This window comes from Bos grunniens, chromosome 29 (genome assembly GCF_055505025.1).
Source record: "Bos grunniens cultivar Pamir isolate PY7600 chromosome 29, Bosgru_T2T1.0, whole genome shotgun sequence".
Lineage (NCBI taxonomy): Eukaryota > Metazoa > Chordata > Mammalia > Artiodactyla > Bovidae > Bos > Bos grunniens.
The window spans coordinates 9,302,380-9,320,844 of NC_141193.1; the positions used below are offsets into that span (position 1 = coordinate 9,302,380).

General features: G+C 45.8%; 1 protein-coding gene across 1 annotated transcript; it reads left to right on the plus strand.

The window, feature by feature from the left end:
* Nucleotides 1-845: 845 nt before the first annotated feature.
* On the plus strand, nt 846-9,579 carry LOC147341977 (pregnancy-associated glycoprotein 1-like). The gene is made up of 8 exons (XM_086384101.1): nt 846-890; nt 1,323-1,373; nt 2,965-3,082; nt 3,181-3,299; nt 4,495-4,688; nt 5,490-5,696; nt 7,412-7,553; nt 9,430-9,579. Exons 1-8 carry the CDS (start codon nt 846-848, stop codon nt 9,577-9,579), a joined length of 1,026 nt encoding a protein of 341 aa, XP_086240227.1.
* The last annotated feature ends 8,886 nt before the right edge of the window (nt 9,580-18,465 follow it).

Genomic DNA, 18,465 nt, shown 5'->3' on the forward strand with positions numbered 1-18,465 from the left:
AAATGTTTTTCTTTTTCTCTATGAGTCTATCTTGAGTCGATTTTATCATTCAGTTCGGTTCAGTCGGTCAGTCATGTCCGACTCTACGTGACCCCATGGACTGTTGCATGCCAGCCTTCCCTGTCCATCACCAACTCCCGGACCCTACTCAAACTCATGTCCACGAGTCAGTGATGCCATCCAACCATCTCATCCTCTGTCATGCCCTTCTCCTCCCGCCTTCAATCTTTCTCAGCATCAAGGTCTTTTCCAATGAGTTGGTTCCTCACATTAGGTTGCCAAAATATTGGAGTTTCAACTTCAGCATCAGTCCTTCCAATGAACATTCAGGACTCATTTCCTTTAGGATTGACTGATTTGATCTCCTTGCAGTCCAAGGGACTCTCAACAGTCTTCTCCAGCACCATAGTTCAAAAGCATCAATTCTTCGGTGCTCAGCTTTCTTTGTAGTCCAACTCTCACATCCATACATGACTACTGGTAAAACCACAGCCTTGACTAGACAGACCTTTGTCCGCAAAGTAATGTGCCTGCTTTTCACTATGGTGTCTAGGTAGGTCATAGCTTTTCTTCCAAGGAGCAAGCATCTTTTAATTTCATGGCTGTAGTCACCATCTGCAGTGATTTTGGAGCCCAAGCAAATAAAGTCTGTCACTGTTTCCATTGTTTTGTCATTTTATCATTAGTTTTATCTTTAGTTCAGCCACAATAACACAAGAGGCACAGAGGGGGAGATTTCCTCTCCCCAACAGCACACAAATGAGACAATATTATCTCATAAAAGCAGAACCTCTGTGCTACCCAGCGTTCAGTCACTTGTTCAGCTGGTCAGTCACAAGCCTGCTATGCGCCTGGAGGTGGTCGGGCACCTGGGACACAGGGCAGTCCAGGTGAGCTTCCTGCCCACACACTCTGGGCAGTGAGAGGTCACGGGGTGGTTTCCTCCCCTTTACACCGGCTTCCAGGCTCCCAGTTGGTCAGCCCTGACCTACGTCATCTGGGCACCCATGCCCTCTGGGGGTAATACACCCACAGGGCCATTGAGTTTCCCTCCCTTGACCCCTCCCTTCCCTGCATTTCACACCTGCGGCCCCTCCTCCCACTTACTCTTTCCCCTCTGGCCGGCCACTTTCTCCCCTCCTTCCTGGGTGGCTGGCTTTCTCCGGATGTCCCCTTTCATGGCCGTATTTATTCCTGCTGGGGTTGCCTTGAAGAGGACCAGACCAAATGGGTCTTCCCTGAGCTGAAGGTTCTTGGTGTTCTATGCATCCGTGGTCAGACCCCTCGTATTGAGCGTTACCCCACTTCTCTTCTTGCTGCAGGTCACTGATGTGCTCATGACTGCAGGTGTGACAGCAGGTGTCATCGTAGAAGTGGGCCTGGCCCCTGCCTCACTGCGATCCTGCAGAAGCAAGAGGGAAAAGCAATAAGTTCGAGGAATTGTCATGAAGGCAGCCAGTTGGGAAATCTTGCTTAGCTAGCAGGCATGGAGTTTAGTTTATCGATTTCCCTGTTTTGTGATCATTTAGGCTTATTTTAATGGAACTCAATAAAAGCACAGGAAGATTTTATTTGGGGAAATGCAGACTAGCATGATTCTATTAAAGACACAGTTGAGGGCTTCCCTGGTGGTCCAGTGGTTAAAAATTTGCCTTCCAAAGCAAGGGGCACATGTTCAGTCCCTAGTTGGGGAACTAAGATCCCACATGCCTCGGGGCAATAAATCTGAGTGGGGCAACTACTGAGTCCAGGCCCTCTGGAGCTCGAATGCTGCAACTGGAGAGTCCATAGTGAAAGTGAAAGTTGCTCAGTTGTGTCCGACTTTTATGATCCCATGGACTGTACAGGACTGGATCACTTTTGTGATCCCAGGACTGTACAGGAATTCTCCAGGCCAGAGTACTGGAGTGGGTAGCCTTTCCGTTCTCCAGGGGATCTTCCCAACCCAGGGATCGAACCCAAGTCTCCCACATTGCAGGCAGATTCTTTTTTTTAAATTTTTATTTTGTTTTATTTTTTAATTTTACAATATTGTATTGTTTTTGCCATATATCAACATGAATCTGCCACAGGTATACACATGTTCCCCATCCTGAACCCTCCTCCCTCCTCCCTCTCTGTACCATCCCTCTGGGTCGTCCCAGTGCACCAGCCCCAAGCATCCAGTATCGTGCATTAAACCTGGACTGGTGACTCATTTCATATATGATATCATACATGTTTCAATGCCGTTCTCCCAAATCATCCCACCTGGTCCCTCTCCCACAGAGTCCAAAAGACTGTTCTATACATCAGTGTCTCTTTTGCTGTCTCATATACAGGGTTATTGTTACCATCTTTCTAAGGCAGATTCTTTACCAGCCGAGCACAAAGGGAAGCCCAACAAGAGAGTCCATGTGCTGCAACAAAAGATTCTGTATGCTGCAACTAAGACTCGATGCAGTAAAAAAAAAAAAAAAAAAAAAGACAATTGAACTCTGTTACAGACTGCCCATGCCAGTCTGAGAGATAGGCAAAGGGTAAATACATGTCAAATGAAAGCATCACCTGTGTGGTGTTGATTGGATGTGGTCTGAGTTTCGAGGGAGTAGCTGGGGTTGATCAAGAAGGACCTCCTGGAGAAGGGGCTGCTAAGGCTGGGTTTGAAGAGACTACAGAGCTTCTCAGATGAAGGCACCAGGACCTCCCTGGGTGTCCAGCAGTCCTAGAGGCCCAGTGGTTATGCCTCTGGGCTTCCCATGCAGGAGGTACCACTTCAACACTTGGTCATAGAGTCAATATCCTACATAAAATGTAGCACAGAAAAAATATATCAAATGCAGATACATCTGTGACCAAAGTCTGTGAGCTGCACAGTGGTTAGAAAGTGATCTCAAGAGATATGTGACACCCAGAGGGAGGCATCAGTGTGGGAATAGAGGGAAGCCAGTTCTGCACTAACCCACTCCCTCCTTCTCCCTGTAGCTGGTCTACATGGGTAACATCACCATTGGAACACCCCCTCAGGAATTCCAGGTTATCTTTGACACAGCTTCATCTGACTTGTGGGTGCCCTCCATCTTTTGCACCAGTCCAGCCTGTTGTGAGTACAGACACCCTCTACCCGGACCATCCTTCACTTGCCCTGCCACCATGTTTCCACCCTTGGCACCTGATGACACTCATCTCTTGTGTCTGCAGCTACACATGTTAGGTTCAGACATCTTCAGTCTTCCACCTTCTGGCTTACCAATAAGACCTTCAGGATCACCTATGGATCTGGGAGAATGAAAGGAGTTGTTGTTTATGACACAGTTCGGGTAACAGTGTAACAAATGCTGAGTCAGGACTGACTATGGAGTGACCACTGCTTGCAAAACAGATGCAGGACCATCTGGCAGGACCCTTCCTAGCCTAACTCCCATAGATATTGGCCATCTTATCCACAGGATATGTCTCTGGGGAGGCAGTGCCCGTGGTGACACACGAGCAAACAAATTAGCTAACCCAGAGAGTGGCTTGAGGTGTGGACTTGCAGCTCCTCTGCCCATGAGAAGTTCAAGGTTCATTTTGCTGGGAGCAAGAAGAAGGGATAAAAGCACCCACTTTTATATTCGGACTGTTCTAGGCACTTTCAGGTGGTAACTGGTTTAATCCTGCAACAACCTCATACAGCAGTTACTCTGATTAGCTCATGAGACATATGAGGAAACTGAGGTGCAGACAGCAAGGGCCTTGCTGAGGGCACACATGTGGTAAAAGGTGGAGTTAAGCTGGCTTTTCAGGGCTGAAGTTGCTGTGGGGTGTTTGGGGACAGGATAAAACTGATCTGGGGACCCTGGGGGCAGTCAAGGGCTTCAGGTATCCAGAGTGGGAAACTGGGGGCCTGAGAAGTCAAGGGGCCTGATAATTGAGTGCTCACTCTAGAGGACCCTTGAGAGTCTAATAAACCTATGGCCTGCCCCCCCCAAAATACCTAAGTAGTTCCCCCCCTCTCTCTTTCTCTCTCATACACACTCACAGAAATATACACATATCCCCAAAAGTGAATTCCTCAGGCAGTAATTTCATAGACCCTGGAAGCAAGATTGTGTTTTCAGCTTCTGTCTTCCTGGACAGATGCAGAATGCACAGTACATTACAGAGAACGCAGTCCATTCCTGTCATTAGGTCACAGTGATGCCAAAGAGAAAGCTATCTTGCTCTCGTTCATTTTGTCCATAAGGTGGCACCAATGGGACCTGGCCTGACTCTTGGTTGCCCCACCTGGACAGAAGCTAAGAGGGCAATTTGACTCACTCAGGTGGTGTTTTTCAGAGGGGTAGATGTTTTAAAATTCACAGCCTCTCACAAATGGAACCCAAATTCCCCTCCCAGCTTGGTCTAGCTGTCTGAGGTCCACCAAAGACAGAGCCCAGCCTCACTTCTTCCTTGAGGATCTAATGGCAATGCGCCCAGCCCAGTCCTGGCCCCACTTCACGTATCTGTAAGTGGGAACACTCTTCTCTCCCACAGATTGGGGACCTTGTAAGTACTGACCAGCCGTTTGGTCTAAGCGTGAAGGAATACGGGTTTGAAGGCAGAGCTTATGATGGCATCTTGGGCTTGAACTACCCCAACGTATCCTTCTCTGGAGCCATCCCCATCTTTGACAAGCTGCAGAATCAAGGTGCCATTTCTGAGCCTGTTTTTGCCTTCTACTTGAGCAAGTAAGTCTGAGATGGATAATTCCTTTCTATAACTTAGCTGTAAGATGCTTTCAGTTGCATGAAAATTATAGAACACTTGGTAAAGAAATATCCTGAGAGATAATCTAACCCAGGATAACTATGGCCCCTGGGCCCTACCTGGCTTCACTACTGGCTTTTATAAATAAAATTTCATTGGAACACAACCCTACTGCTGGGCTCAAGACCAGTAACTTGGTCTAGGGGGGTGAGTGAGGAGGAAGGCTAATGGAAGGCAACAGGAAACAAGTTGAAGGAAAAGGCACTAGGATTTGCTTATGAATTTGATAAGGAAGGAAGGAGAAGGATGCTGGATATCTTTCCCTCCTCATTAGCATTTCACTGGGAGCCCAGGACCAGCTACCCAATTTGTGGAGCCAGTGAGAAATGAAAGTGTGGGACACAAAAGTGTGGGACCCCTTGTTCAAGAAATATTAGGCATTTCAAGACAGGGAGAGCAGCGGTGGGGTCCCTTCTGAGTGTGGGGCCCTTTGACAGTAGAGGTCACAGGCCAGTGGAGCCAACTCTGGGTGACCTGAACCCATACCCTTAGAACTCCCAGGCCTTGATTTTTCTTAAAAATGACAAGGTGGACAAGGGGAAAGCCAAAACACTTCAGCACCATGTCCTCTGAGGGTGTCTGAGCATTCAGGTCACAGGAGATGCAGGGCGTCTTCAGAAGACATAGTGGGTGGAGCCCAGCCAAGTGATTCAGCTTCTAGCCTCCTCTGTGCCACTCACTAACCAGTAACCGACCTTGTTCTGGATCTCAATCTCTCCTAGACTCGATTTCTGCATCTGTACATGGGACCTTATTAGGGCCTTGATGGGTGGACAAGCACAGCTCTCAGTGCTGTTGTTACTGTCCTCCAAGGATCCCTGCCCCTCTTATCTCTACAGAGACAAGCGGGAGGGCAGTGTGGTGATGTTTGGTGGGGTGGACCACCGCTACTACAAGGGAGAGCTCAACTGGGTACCATTGATCCAATGGTGACTGGATTGTACACATGCACAGGTAAGCCTCTCCCTCTGAGGGTCAGCCCAAGTGATGCTCCCGCTACTGTACATGGACACAGGCTGACACACACAAATGCATTCTCAGACACACAGTCACACAGACATATACACTACCCACAATGACACAGACAGACACACAGACACATGGAAACACACAAGCAGACACATATAAACATATGTGTCTTACACATATGTTACAAGAGACACATAAAAACATGCATAGCTAGTCAGAGACACACAAGCACTCACAGAGACACATACAAACACACATACAAACAAACACACAAGCACATAGATACACAAACAACCCATGGGTTCATAATCCCCAGGCCTTCTGACCAGGGCTCTGACCAGGGTCCTAAAAGGGTCTGGAGAGGTCTGTGCAGCTGGGAGAGGGCTGTACCCACTGCCCTTTGAGGTGGGGAGCATGGTTAGAGGACTCTACAGTGTGGTGAACAGACGATCAGGGAGAATTTCACCAGCCTGAACAGAGTTATGATAAGATGACCGACTGTCCAGGGCTACCTAGGACATAGTAAGTTCTCAGTACAGATAAATGTCAGTTAAAAAACAGGGACAGTCCTGAGAAAATGGGGAAAACTAGTCTTCTTAGGGAGCAGCTACCCAGCAGTGGAGAGAGGTTGGCTGCAGTCTTAAGACGTGAAAGCGACTAATAAAACAGACATTCCATGTTCTTGGGCACACAGTGGGACAGGGGCTGTAACAGAGAATCAGGAAGGTGGGATCCAGGAGTGACCTGAGGACAAGAGGCATAATTGATAGGATTCTGTGTGATACCCTCAGACAAAAGCTGACCTGTCCTTTGGAGTTTCTGTGGGCTAGTAATGTATTTCCTGGCCAGGGTCTCAGGGTCTGAGCTGGTTGTAGGAGCAGTGCTGGGAGACACCCTCTCCCAGAGGAACCCCTCTCTCCTCCTACCATGAGAATCTGCTGCCCCTGCGAATCTCCATCTTCACTCTGTGTGCAACCCGCTATTTGTTCCCCACCAGATACAGCTCTCTGGAGGTTTCTATTGTTTTCTCAGTCTTCATTCACTCATTGAACAGACAAGCATTGGGCATCCACTGTGTGCCAGGCACTTTAGGGAGGCAAGGAGAATAAAACTCGCCCTCACATCTAAGTAGGCAGATGTACATGAAGTGACTCGCCCACATAGTGAATTGTGACTTTGGTATATGCTAGACATGAGGAGGAGAAGGCAATGGCAACCCACTCCAGTACTCTTGCCTGGAAAATCCCAGTGATGGCGGAGCCTGGCGGGCTGCCCTCTATGAGTTCTCCCAGAGTCGGACACGACTGAAGTGAGTCAGCAGCAGCAGCAGCAGCAGACATGAGGAAGGGTCTACAGAGAGAGACCAAGACAGGAGACTGATAAACACCGGGAGAAAGAAAACAATACAATTAAGGTGGAATCTGGAAGATGAGAAGAAATTTGCTAGTCGAAGTGGAGTGGAGTCTTTTAGGAAGGAAGACCAGCTTGTGTCAAGGTACAAAATATCCTGGTGCATTCAAGTACTGCATTCGAGGATGTCAAGAAAGGTGCTGTGTCGAGAGCAAAGGAAAAGAGGGCAAGAGACGAAGGGCTGTTTAGGAGACAGTTGGGAAGGGAGCAACTCTGGGGAGAATCTGAGTGACCTTGATGCCCTCTTTCTTCCATTGTCTCTCAGCATCACCATAAAAAGAAAGGTTATTGCTTGTTCTGATGGCTGTGAGGCCCTTGTGGACACTGGGACAACACATATCGAAGGCCCAGGAAGACTGGTCAGTAACATACAGAAGCTCGTTGGCGCCAGGCTACGGGGTTACAAGGTGAAGGGTCATGCCCCAGGGTTACTTCCAGTCTCCAAACACAACAAGGAACTCCAGGGCCAACCTCTCACCCTCTCTCTCTAACTGCACTACGTTTATTGTTCTGTGGTCAATACCCTTCCCTCTATTATCTTCACCATCAACGGCGTCAACTACCCAGTGCCAGCTCGAGCCCTCATCCTCAAGGTGAGGGAACAACATTGAGGGTTGGTTCTCAAACCGGAGCTTGTAGGAACCCTTGGGCTTCTGCTGGGAGGAGGGCGTCCTCTGGAGGCCATGTCACACCATTGCAGATGCTGCTGAGCTCTGTGGCTGGGCGGGTGACTCCCACAAAACCAATCACTTGACAGTAAAGGGCTGTGTGGGACACTGATCTTCCTGAAATAAATGTGGAGATACTACACCATATGGCATAGTGGGAGTCAGGCAGAGGGGAATACTAAGGTCCTCAGTCCTTAAAGAGCTTCAATTCTATCTGAACCCAGAGGTGCATGAACATGATATTCAGCTCTAGCAGTCCCTGAAATAAGCCATGTTACAAGGAGAATGGCTGGGGACAGTCCCAGTGTGATGTCCCAGCATAAGTTAACAGTCTCCCTTCCCTTCTCAAAGTTTTCCTGATTTGGATGATAAATTACATGGTCAGCCTAGTTCTCGCCTACATCTTCCCCTTGCTCTGGCCAGGTGCCCCCTTTGTGAGTTGGGGCACCCAACCCATCTGTGGGGAGGCTGAATGCTAATGTGAATAAAGGGTGAACAGTGACTGCTCAGGCCTGGCACAGGGTGGAGGCTTCATGTCAGCTCCCTGTGGGAATTCAAAGCAGGCTGATGGGCTCAAAGAAGGCTTTGAGGAAGAGAGGGAATTTCAGGAATTCTAAAACCACAAACTCATTGAACCGTCTGAAGGTTGCTGGGTTCTGGGCAAAACTGCACTGGATTCTATGCAAATTGCATCTCAAGGTGGTCTGCACTGGGGCACTGGGGACTTACTAGGGGTGATGAGGGCTGTGGACTGACCAGTGCGGATGGGGAACCAGAGTATGTTACCCACCCAAGCCTGGAGTGGCCAAAGAGGGTGAGTGTGGGCTGAAGGAGGCTTCTCAGAGTTCCTGAGTTAAGTCTTCAAGAACGTGTTTGGGCACTGCTCTACTTAAGAGGGATAACCAACAACGAGTTACTTTGTGGCACAGGGAACTCTGCTCAGTTATATGACAGCCTGGATGGGAGGGGTGTCCTTGGGACCAGGATACCTGGATACATATGGCTGAGTCCCTTTACTGTCCACCTGAAACTCAGAATATTGTTAATCAGCTATACTTCAATACAAAATAAAGTTTGATAATAAAGTACAGATTGTGGGGATGCAGGAGGAGAACCAGCATTCTCTGGAGAGAAAATAAGGAGTAGGAGTCAGAAGGAAAGAAACAGTGAGTGAGGGAAACTATGGACACGCTTGTTCTTTTCTAAATAATTATATTGAAGTGTGGCTAATCTATAGTGTTGCATTAAGTTCTGCTGCACAGCAATGTGACTCAGTTATACACATAAAATATATTTTTTTTCTTATTCTTTTTCACGTGGTTTATCACTGAATATTAAATATAGTTCCTTACTCTCTACAGTAGGACTTTGTTGTTTTTCATTCCTCTGTTTCCCCAACTCCCAGTCCTCCACTCACCACACCCTTCCTCATAGCAACCTCATGTCTTGGCCCTCTTTGGTTTTGGATGAACTCTCATATCCCCTGCTGCTGAGAAACCCCCTTGATACTTACCAAAAGAGGGAAATAAAACAAAGAATTGAGCTGGGTCTGGATACTGAGGGGAGTCACCGGTAAGGGCTCATGCTGACTGGTGTGTGTCTCTGACTCCCCCAGGATTCTAGAGGCCACTGCTATACCACCTTTAAGGACAGCAAACTGAGTCCATCTACAGAGACCTGGATCCTGGGTGATGTCTTCCTGAGGCAGTACTTCTCAGTTTATGATCGAGGAAATTACAGGATTGGCCTGGCACAAGCAGTGTAAATGTTTGGAGTGGTTCAGGAGCCAGTAAGGCCGCTCCTAACACACAGTCACTCACACTTTGGGCACTGCTGCCCAGGATGCTGGTGAACTGTATTTGGTGGTCTGTACACCCTATCCTCAGTAAAGAATAAAGGGTTTCACTCTTAATGATGCTGAAACAAATGGTGCCTCTGTGTCTGGGAGTGAAGGATCTAGAACCAAGTCTGAATCAAAATTGAGAGGAGCCCTACTCCAACTGGCTTCAAGGAAAAGGGAGACTCATTGAAATGATTCTGGGAATCCAGGACACAAGAATCAGAGCAAATACAAAGATCTCAGTGAATGGACCCAAGAAACCAGAAGTCATCAATTCACTCTCACCCTCGCTCTTTCTGTTTGGGCTTCTTTGATGGTCTTAGCCTGGCAACTTTCTTCCTTAAGGCTTCTACACCTAGTGAGGGAGTTCAAGCTACCTGCCCTAGGGTTTTAAATCTCGAAGGCATCACCTAGTAAGGAAAGAAGATTGCAGACATCAGAGTTCAAGGGTGTTCTATGAATGACCCACCTCAGATCAAACACAGAGCCCTAGATTAGCCATCCTGGCAGGGACATGGGGTCTTATGACTGGCTTTATATGGTCTTTGGCCCTGAACCCTCAGGACATGAATGTCAATTTTGTCTAGAACTACATGACTGAAGCTGGGGAGAGGCAGCCCCAAGGATAGCGACTGGCAGATGGTCAAAGCCATGGAAGAACTTGTGATGACCCACCAACTCAACCACCTCCTCATTCAGAGGAATTATAAGGGATAATGAAATAGACTCTCTTTGTCCCATCTCAGATATTCTTGTCACTGGGCTTCTCCTCCAGGGGATTTTGGGTGAGGTACTTTATGGAGAGCTTGTTTCCCTTTTGCCCCACACCCAGTCACCAGGTCTCTGCCACATATGCCTGCTCTGTCCTTTCCAGTCCTACTTGGTAAGTGGTGGCCCCAGTGGATCCCAGAGCCATCCCCCTCCTCCAGGGCCCAGAATGCCCCTTCCTTGCCTCCAATGCTGCTGGGGAGAATGCAATTCATGTATCGGGGGACCCAGGGTACACAGAGCCTTCAGCATTTCTGAGCTTCTTTCGGGGGTGGAGCTACAAACTATTTGCTTGGAGCTTCCATGGTTAGGTACTTTTGCAGTGGAAGCTATCCAAAAGTCTACAAATAATAAACGCTGGAGAGGGTGTGGAGAAAAGGGAACCCTCTTACACTGTTGGTGGGAATGCACACTAGTACAGCCACTCTGGAGAACAGTGTGGAGATTCTTTAAAAAACTGGAACTAGAACTGCCATATGACCCAGCAATCCCACTGCTGGGCATACATACTGAGGAAACCAGAATTGAAAGAGACACGTATATCCCAAAGTTCACTGCAGCACTGTTTATAATAGCCAGGACATGGAAGTAACCTAGATGTCCATCAGTAGATGAATGGATAAGAAAGCTGTAGTACATATACACAATGGAGTATTACTCATCCATTAAAAAGAATACATTTGAATCAGTTCTAATGAGGTGGGTGAAACTGCAGCCGATTATACAGAGTGAAGTAAGCCAGAAAGAAAAGCACCAATACAGTATACTAACACATATATATGGAATTTAGAAAGATGGTAATGATAACCCTATACGCAAGACAGCAAAAAAGACACAGATGTATAGAACAGTCTTTTGGACTCTGTGGGAGAGGGTGAGGGTGGGATGATTTCGGAGAATAGCATTGAAACATGTATATTATCATATGTGAAATGGATCGCCAGTCCAGGTTTAATGAATGAGACAGGGTGCTTGGGGATGGTGCACTGGGATGACCCAGAGGGATGTGATGGGGAGGGGGGTGGGAGGGGGGTTAAGGATGGGGAACACATGTACACTTGGGGCAGATTCATGTCAATGTATGGCAAAACCACTTCCATATTGTAAAGTAACTAGCCTCCAATTAAAGTAAATCAATTTACATTTAAAAAATATTCTCATAGAGAAATCAGTGAGGTCTCAGGGGAAGCAGGACATGAAAAAGGATGAACCAGTCTGGGTCTGATATCATGCAAGTCATGGAGAGGGAAGCTACAGCTTGTTTTCATAGAGAACTTGGGACATAAGTTGTGCCTCAAACATGTCCCAACCCAAGACTAGGGAGCTGGGATTTCACTCTCCCACTAGCACCTGCCTCTCATCCTTCAACTAACACTGAACTGGTGTCTCGGAACCTTTATATTAGATCCTCCAAGACAAATCAAAGGTGACACTAGAAGCAAGAAGACAACAAAGCTCAGGAAAATGCAACCTCAGATAATGTCTCGATTCCTGCACCCACTCTGCCATCTCCAGCATCGTATCTGGAATCCTGCGAGTCTAAAGAACTCCATGAATCTCTAGACATAAGAATTTTTCAAAATTCAGCTTTTAATTTATATAGGAGTATAGTCAATTTACATTATTGTATTAATATTGTTTGTATGAGAAATTAATTCCTTATACATACACATGTATCCATTCTTTCTTAGGTTCTTTTCCCATACAGGTTATTACAGACTATTGAGCAGAATTCCTGTGCTGTACAGTTGGTCTTTGTTGATTATCTATTAAATAAAGTAGTATACAGATATTAATCTCAAACTCTCAATTTATCCCTCTCCCACCTTTCCACTTTGGTAACTATAATTATTGTTTTGATGGAGGGAAATGTCTAGGCACTTTTTGGATGAGGGTCTGTGCTTGTGAGAGTGCAGTGGCCAGGGAAAGCAAGCCTGAGAGAGACTCATTTGAGATGATGGTAAATGTTGAGAAGGACCTGGCCATGCAAAAAGCTTGGGAGAAAACATTGTAGTTGTGGGAAGTAGCCCCTGCTAAGGACCAAGGTAACCAAGTTTAATTAATGGCTACCCTTCCACTGCCAATCTTCCTTCCATGCTTGGAACTTGGCCTACAGGTCAACCACCATGACCTCATCCCATGCTTCAGCTGTGAGTTAGCAGCAATGAGGCATGTCAGCCTTCCCAAGAAGGGAAGACCTGGGGCTCTCACGAGGCTGAATATGCTCTGGACTCAGGGATGTGTACACAAACTGGTTATCACCAGGAGCATCAGGTGCCAGGGGAAGCACCAATGCCTCTGACTATCTCCATGTACTTGTTCTCAGGAGTAGAAATGCCAAGGAACTGATAGAGCAAAGAAGCAAGTAATGACTCTTGTTTCATCTTGCCCTGTGTGATTCCCATGGCCCTTTGACCACACTCCTCTCTGCCCAAAAACTCTTTCCTCTATTCCTTCTTCAAAGGTACCTTGTGAATAACATCAGCACCTGACTCTGAAGCCTGGTGGATGGAACTCAACTCACAGTCACCTGGGACCCAGAGATGTCCAGCCTTGTCCTGTGTTTCTGTCCTTTTTCTCCAACCAGATTCATAAAGCAAAGTCCTGAAAAAACATAAGTGTGATTGTAACTCTCTCAAGGCCTTTGAAGCTCCAAGGTCTATTTTGAGCATCAAAGAGGGAGGGAACACATCCGTTTCATCCAGGGTAGTCTAAGACCCCAGCCTCGCTCAGCCAGTGGTTCCCTGAGGAAACATAAGACACTTATCTAAGTTACCAGAAGGCTGAGAAAGGAATGCTTCTCGCTTGAATGCAGGTGCATGTTATCCAGTCACCCAAGGTCTGTGTTGTGTGAATGAGGAGCAAGAGCTCTGGGGATTCTGAGTTGGGAGTGATTCAGTCACCACCTGCAGGACTTCCTCCTGGGGTCACTACAGCTGGGGCTCCCCCACTGTGCCTGGAACCCAGAAGAAACAGCCCTGAATATTGCTTTCCTGCTGCTACATGGAGGCAGGTCTGCTGATAAAATCAGAATCAGACTTGAGGGGCAAAGGGAAAGGAACTTCCACTCTGGTGCTTGCAGACGTCTGAGAGCTACCCAGCAGTGGATGCAATTGAGTTTTCTCTCATTTTTCCCTTCCTGGAAGTTCGTAGCCTGGGAACCAGAGTTCCTGGGTCCGAAGTCTTCACTAACTTACCTTCAGCCTTAAGGTGAGTCATACACCCCAGGGTTCAGTTTCCCATCTTTTGGATGAGGGAGACTGGACTTGCCGCAGAACACTTGTTCCAGACTGAAGCTCAGTGCCAATCAGTGGACAAGGGGCTCAGAGGTGGGTGTTGCTGAGGATGCTGAGGCCGCCTCTGATGGGCAGGGGGCTGTAACTGTCTGGTGATGTTCATGGGTCCTGGGCTCAGGACTGGGAGTGGTAGACCACTTGGCACACAGCTGCTGTGACACCGAGGACCTTAGAGGCCTTGCCCACTGGAACTTTCCATCATTTGGGTTCTGTGGGATGAGATCAGGTAGTTATAAGTCAGAAGTTACCAATGGGAAGCTTGTAGATTCCTCAGCAGAACCCAAATTAAGCTAATGAATCATCTCTCCTAAAAAACTCTGGGAACAAGATATGCCAGGACTCTTAGACAAATTTTGTAGTATTTTAAATACTATTTAAAGTAGGTCATCTTTTGGATGACCTGCCATTTGCTCTCTGGCTTGGGATGATACCCACAGTTAGAGTGGAATCAAAGGGCTCCTGTTGGAGGCTGTTCCTTTCCCTGTGACTCATTAGCAGTGAGTACAGCTCTATCCCCTCCAAATCTGGAGCAGAAATTCAAGCAGGAAGGACACAACCTCCAAGTTTAACAGGAAGACTCAGGTAGGTCTGGCTCTCAGGTAGCCACTATTCTTTTCCCAGTGCTTCTTCCTTCCCTCCTGGGCCCTGTACAAGCTGCCCACCTCCTGGTTACTGGGTTGTGAATTCCTCATCCCTTCTCTTGCAAATATACATGCAGTCTCACTTGTTGCTTCCTCTCTACCCAGGCCCTATCCCTCACCTGCAGATGGCAATAAAGAAGGGAAAACCAAGGAGGGGTCTGCCCAGATCATTCTTTTAAAAAATATTTGCATTCCGTCTCCTTCCAGACTCTGTCCGGAATCATCAAGATCTCCAACTAGATGACTCAGTAGCTTAGAAGGGGAGTGGAGATGCAAATAGGGTTGGAGGTAAGATTGTCAGGTATGGAGGGATGGTTTTCAGATGGCAAGAGAAGAGTTGGAGTAAGGAGCATGTGGTCCTCCAAACACTCACTCATTGGGGACCTGCCTGAATCTGCTATCTTGGGCCCCTCAGGGTATCACTAAGATAGAAACTTCATTCTAAAAACTTCTTACTACACAACGATTTGAAACATAACAAATATAAGAAAGAAGAGTGTCATGAACCCTGTATTTCATCATTTGGCATCAATAACTACAAAACTAGCCTCTTAGTCCCACAGGTTGTCATAGACCGGAGACTATGCAACATCAAGGTGGTGGACAACTGAGTTCCTGGTGAAGACATTCTTGACTTGCATCAGATCTTTCTCTTCTTGCTATGTTCTCATTTGTGGTGGGGGAAGGGAAGGAGGAAGAGGGAGAATAAGAGAGAAAAAGAGGGAGAGGATAATCCCATCATGAGGGACCACCATCAAAACCCCATGTCAACTTGCGTACCTCCCAAAGGCCCTACTTCCTAATACCATCACATTGGGAATCAAGGGTGGACACAATTCAATCCATAGCAGCTATGCAGATCTGTTTTTAAATCAAGACAGACCGTCATTTCATTCTCTCTTTTACTCTTTATTCATTTTTCCTGAAGTGTTTTAGGGACAAGATGAACATTTCACAAAATATACTTAATGAGTATTTGGGGTAAAATGATAGGATGTGAAAAAAATGCTCGTTTGTTCCCAATAAAATTAACATCTAATATCCAGTCCATGTACAAATTTCCCTGATTCTCAAAAAGCAGTTTTCACAGTTTATTGAAAGAATGTAGTCATATGTTGCACTCGGTTGTTCTCCTTTAAGAGTAAATAACTGTTCCTCTCCCAATTTTAATGCCATTTATTTGTTCAGAAACTGGGCAGAAGCAGGGTGGTTTGTCTTACAGAATGTTCCACTCTTGGGTTTAGAGCAGGAGTCCACAGTACCAGCACAGTGGGTCAGGACCAGTACCAGTCCTTGGTCTATTAGGAACCAGACCTCCACAGCAGGAGATGAGCTGCAGGCCAGTGAGTGAGGCTTCATCTGTATTATAGCTGCCCCCATCACTCTCTCATCACCCCCAGAAGGGACAGTCCAGCTTGTTTTCTTGGAACTGTTTGTAGTTACATAACCTATGCTTAATAGAAACAAAAATAGCATAAATATTGATGATTATTTCCCTTTCTCAGTGCTCAGAATGGTGAGTTGGTGCCCTAGCAATCTATCACAGTGACAAATTAGATGTTGCCTATTAACATTTGGACACATTCGGCCAGCTTAAAATTAAATATTAAAAAACTAAGATCATGGGATCCAGCCCCATTCTTCATGGCAAATAGATGGAGAAAAGGTGGAAGCAGTGACAGATTTCTTCATCTTAGCCTCTAAAACCACTGTGGATGGTGCCTGCAGCCATGAAATCAGAGGATGTTTGTTTCTTGGCAGGAAAGCTATGAGAAACATAAACAGTGTGTTGAGAAGCAGAAACATCATTCTGTCCAACAAACTGGTAGATGTTTGGCCTTTTCATTTGGATTCCTAAACTTTCTGTCCAGTCCCCATTGGTCTTTGAAGTCCCTTAGCTTTCTGGTCCTTCACGATTCCCAAGATTATTTTTTGCATTTCTTTACCCAGTCCTGAAATCAGCCATCTCTTTAAGAATCCATGCATTGTCTGATGGGAAATATATTTAGAAGCTACATGTTAGACCTCAGAATAGTCACTGTTATTAAGTTGTCATTGCTTCTAGGCTTTATAGTGGTCAGAGTAGGAAGTACGCGTTTTCTTAAAAAAAATAAAATAAAAAGGAATATAATTAGTTGGTACAAACTTGTGCTTTCAGTTCAAGATTTAAGACAGCAGGGTTTGAATTAAACTTCTTTATGTTATGTGTGAAACTGTTTTTCTAGCCACTGAAAGGCTTACTTCAGAACATTAGTATTAATTATTGTCTTGCTTTTACCTGTTAACATGCGTGTGATTCTGTCACAATAACAGAAGTTATGAGGAACAGTAAGTTGTTGAATATAGTTTCAGATTTATTTCCTGTTTTTCTTTTGATTTTATTTGGTTTTGTTTTGGATGGGCAGTATTTTTGTTTTTCCTTAGAAGATAGTCCACTCTGAATGCAGTCATAATTCTGAATTTTAAAGCCACTTAAGTAATGTGTTGTTATGGGCAGCTAGTCACCAGCTTGATGCAATTAGATTTATCAGTCTCTTTGTTCTCAATTTGTTCAGTTCAGTTCACTCCTTTCAGTCATGTCCATCTCTTTGCAGAGCCATGGACTGCAGCATGCCAGGCTTCCCTATCCATCACCAATCCTGGAGCTTACCCAAGCTCATGCCCATCGACTTGGTGATGCTATTCAACCATCTCATCCTGTCTTCCCCTTCTCTTCCTGCCTTCAATCTTTCCTAATATCAGGGTCATTTCCAATGAGTCAGTTCTTCCCATCAGGTGGGCAAATAATTGGAGCTTCAGCTTCAGCATCAGTCCTTCCAGTGAATATTCAGGACTGATTTTTTTTTAGGATGGACTGGTTTGATCTCCTTGCAGTCCAAGGGATGCTCAAGAGTCTTCTCCAACACCATAGTTCAAAGGGCATATGTGTGTGTTATTTGTCAGTGACATCATATTCCCCCTGTTGGGATTTATCCACCAGAACTGAATTTAAACACCATGCAAAAATGAGCATTAAGTCACAGTGCCACATCTAAATACACCTGGCAACAGGAGAGGCTCCTGTTGTATTCAAGGGACAGGCATGGATAGATCTCATGCAGAAATAGGCCCTGGGTGTCCTGGATGAGTCATTAAACACGATTGTCTTTACTTTGGCTGCCACAGTTGTTTTGTCTTCTTTGATTGGGAAGACATTTCAAAATTATTTTTTTGTATGTTTGGTTTGGCAGACAAAATTTTTCATGACATAGACCCTGTGGGGAAATTATATCAGAAATATATCCATTTTTCTTTTTTTGGGGAGAATAATTTCCTTTTTTTAATTTTTATTTTTAATTTTTTTAATTAAATTTATTTATTTTAATTAGAAGCTAATTACTTTATAATATTGTATTGGTAGCATTTAAATTTTGTTGGTTTGTATGTCCCTGATGATCTTTCTTTATAAGTAGAAAGGAAACACACATGTTCAGTACGCATTCAGTCTCTTTTTAAATCAACCGACATGAATTAAATTCCTCTGTGTCCCCACTGCACTCCCAACTCTAGGCGAGAAATAAAAACCTGCAGAGACTGAAGGCTGATTCTAGCACATCGCTGTGGAGATTTCGTTCCCACTGTTTTTTGGGAAAAAAATTAATTGCTAACATTAAAATCAGTAGATTGTACATAAATATCCCAACTTCCGATTCTCTTGAAAACATGGCCAACTGGCCTGCTTTCCAGCATGGGTGAAGTGGAGGAAAGGCTGCTCCCAGAGGTAAGGCCTGTGCTGCCGAGGGTCCAACATGCCCACCTAATCCTAGTATCATATCTCCTGCCTCCTGGGGCCATGAGTTTGTGAGAACTAGACTGCTAGCTCTCTTAAGATAAAGACTACTTTTGTCTTCATCAACTTTGACTTTGAAGCCTTTAACCCAGACCCTAGCACAGTTCTTCCTTGTATGTTTGTTGGATGCTATAAAATATCTTGTGGATGCATATGACATTTCTTCCAATACTGAAACCATGCAATTGAAGTACTGCTCTGCCCTAAATCTTTGATGCAGCCTGGCATCATAGGTGCCCCTGATGTCTGCCATTAAACCCACTACCTAAAGCCAGTT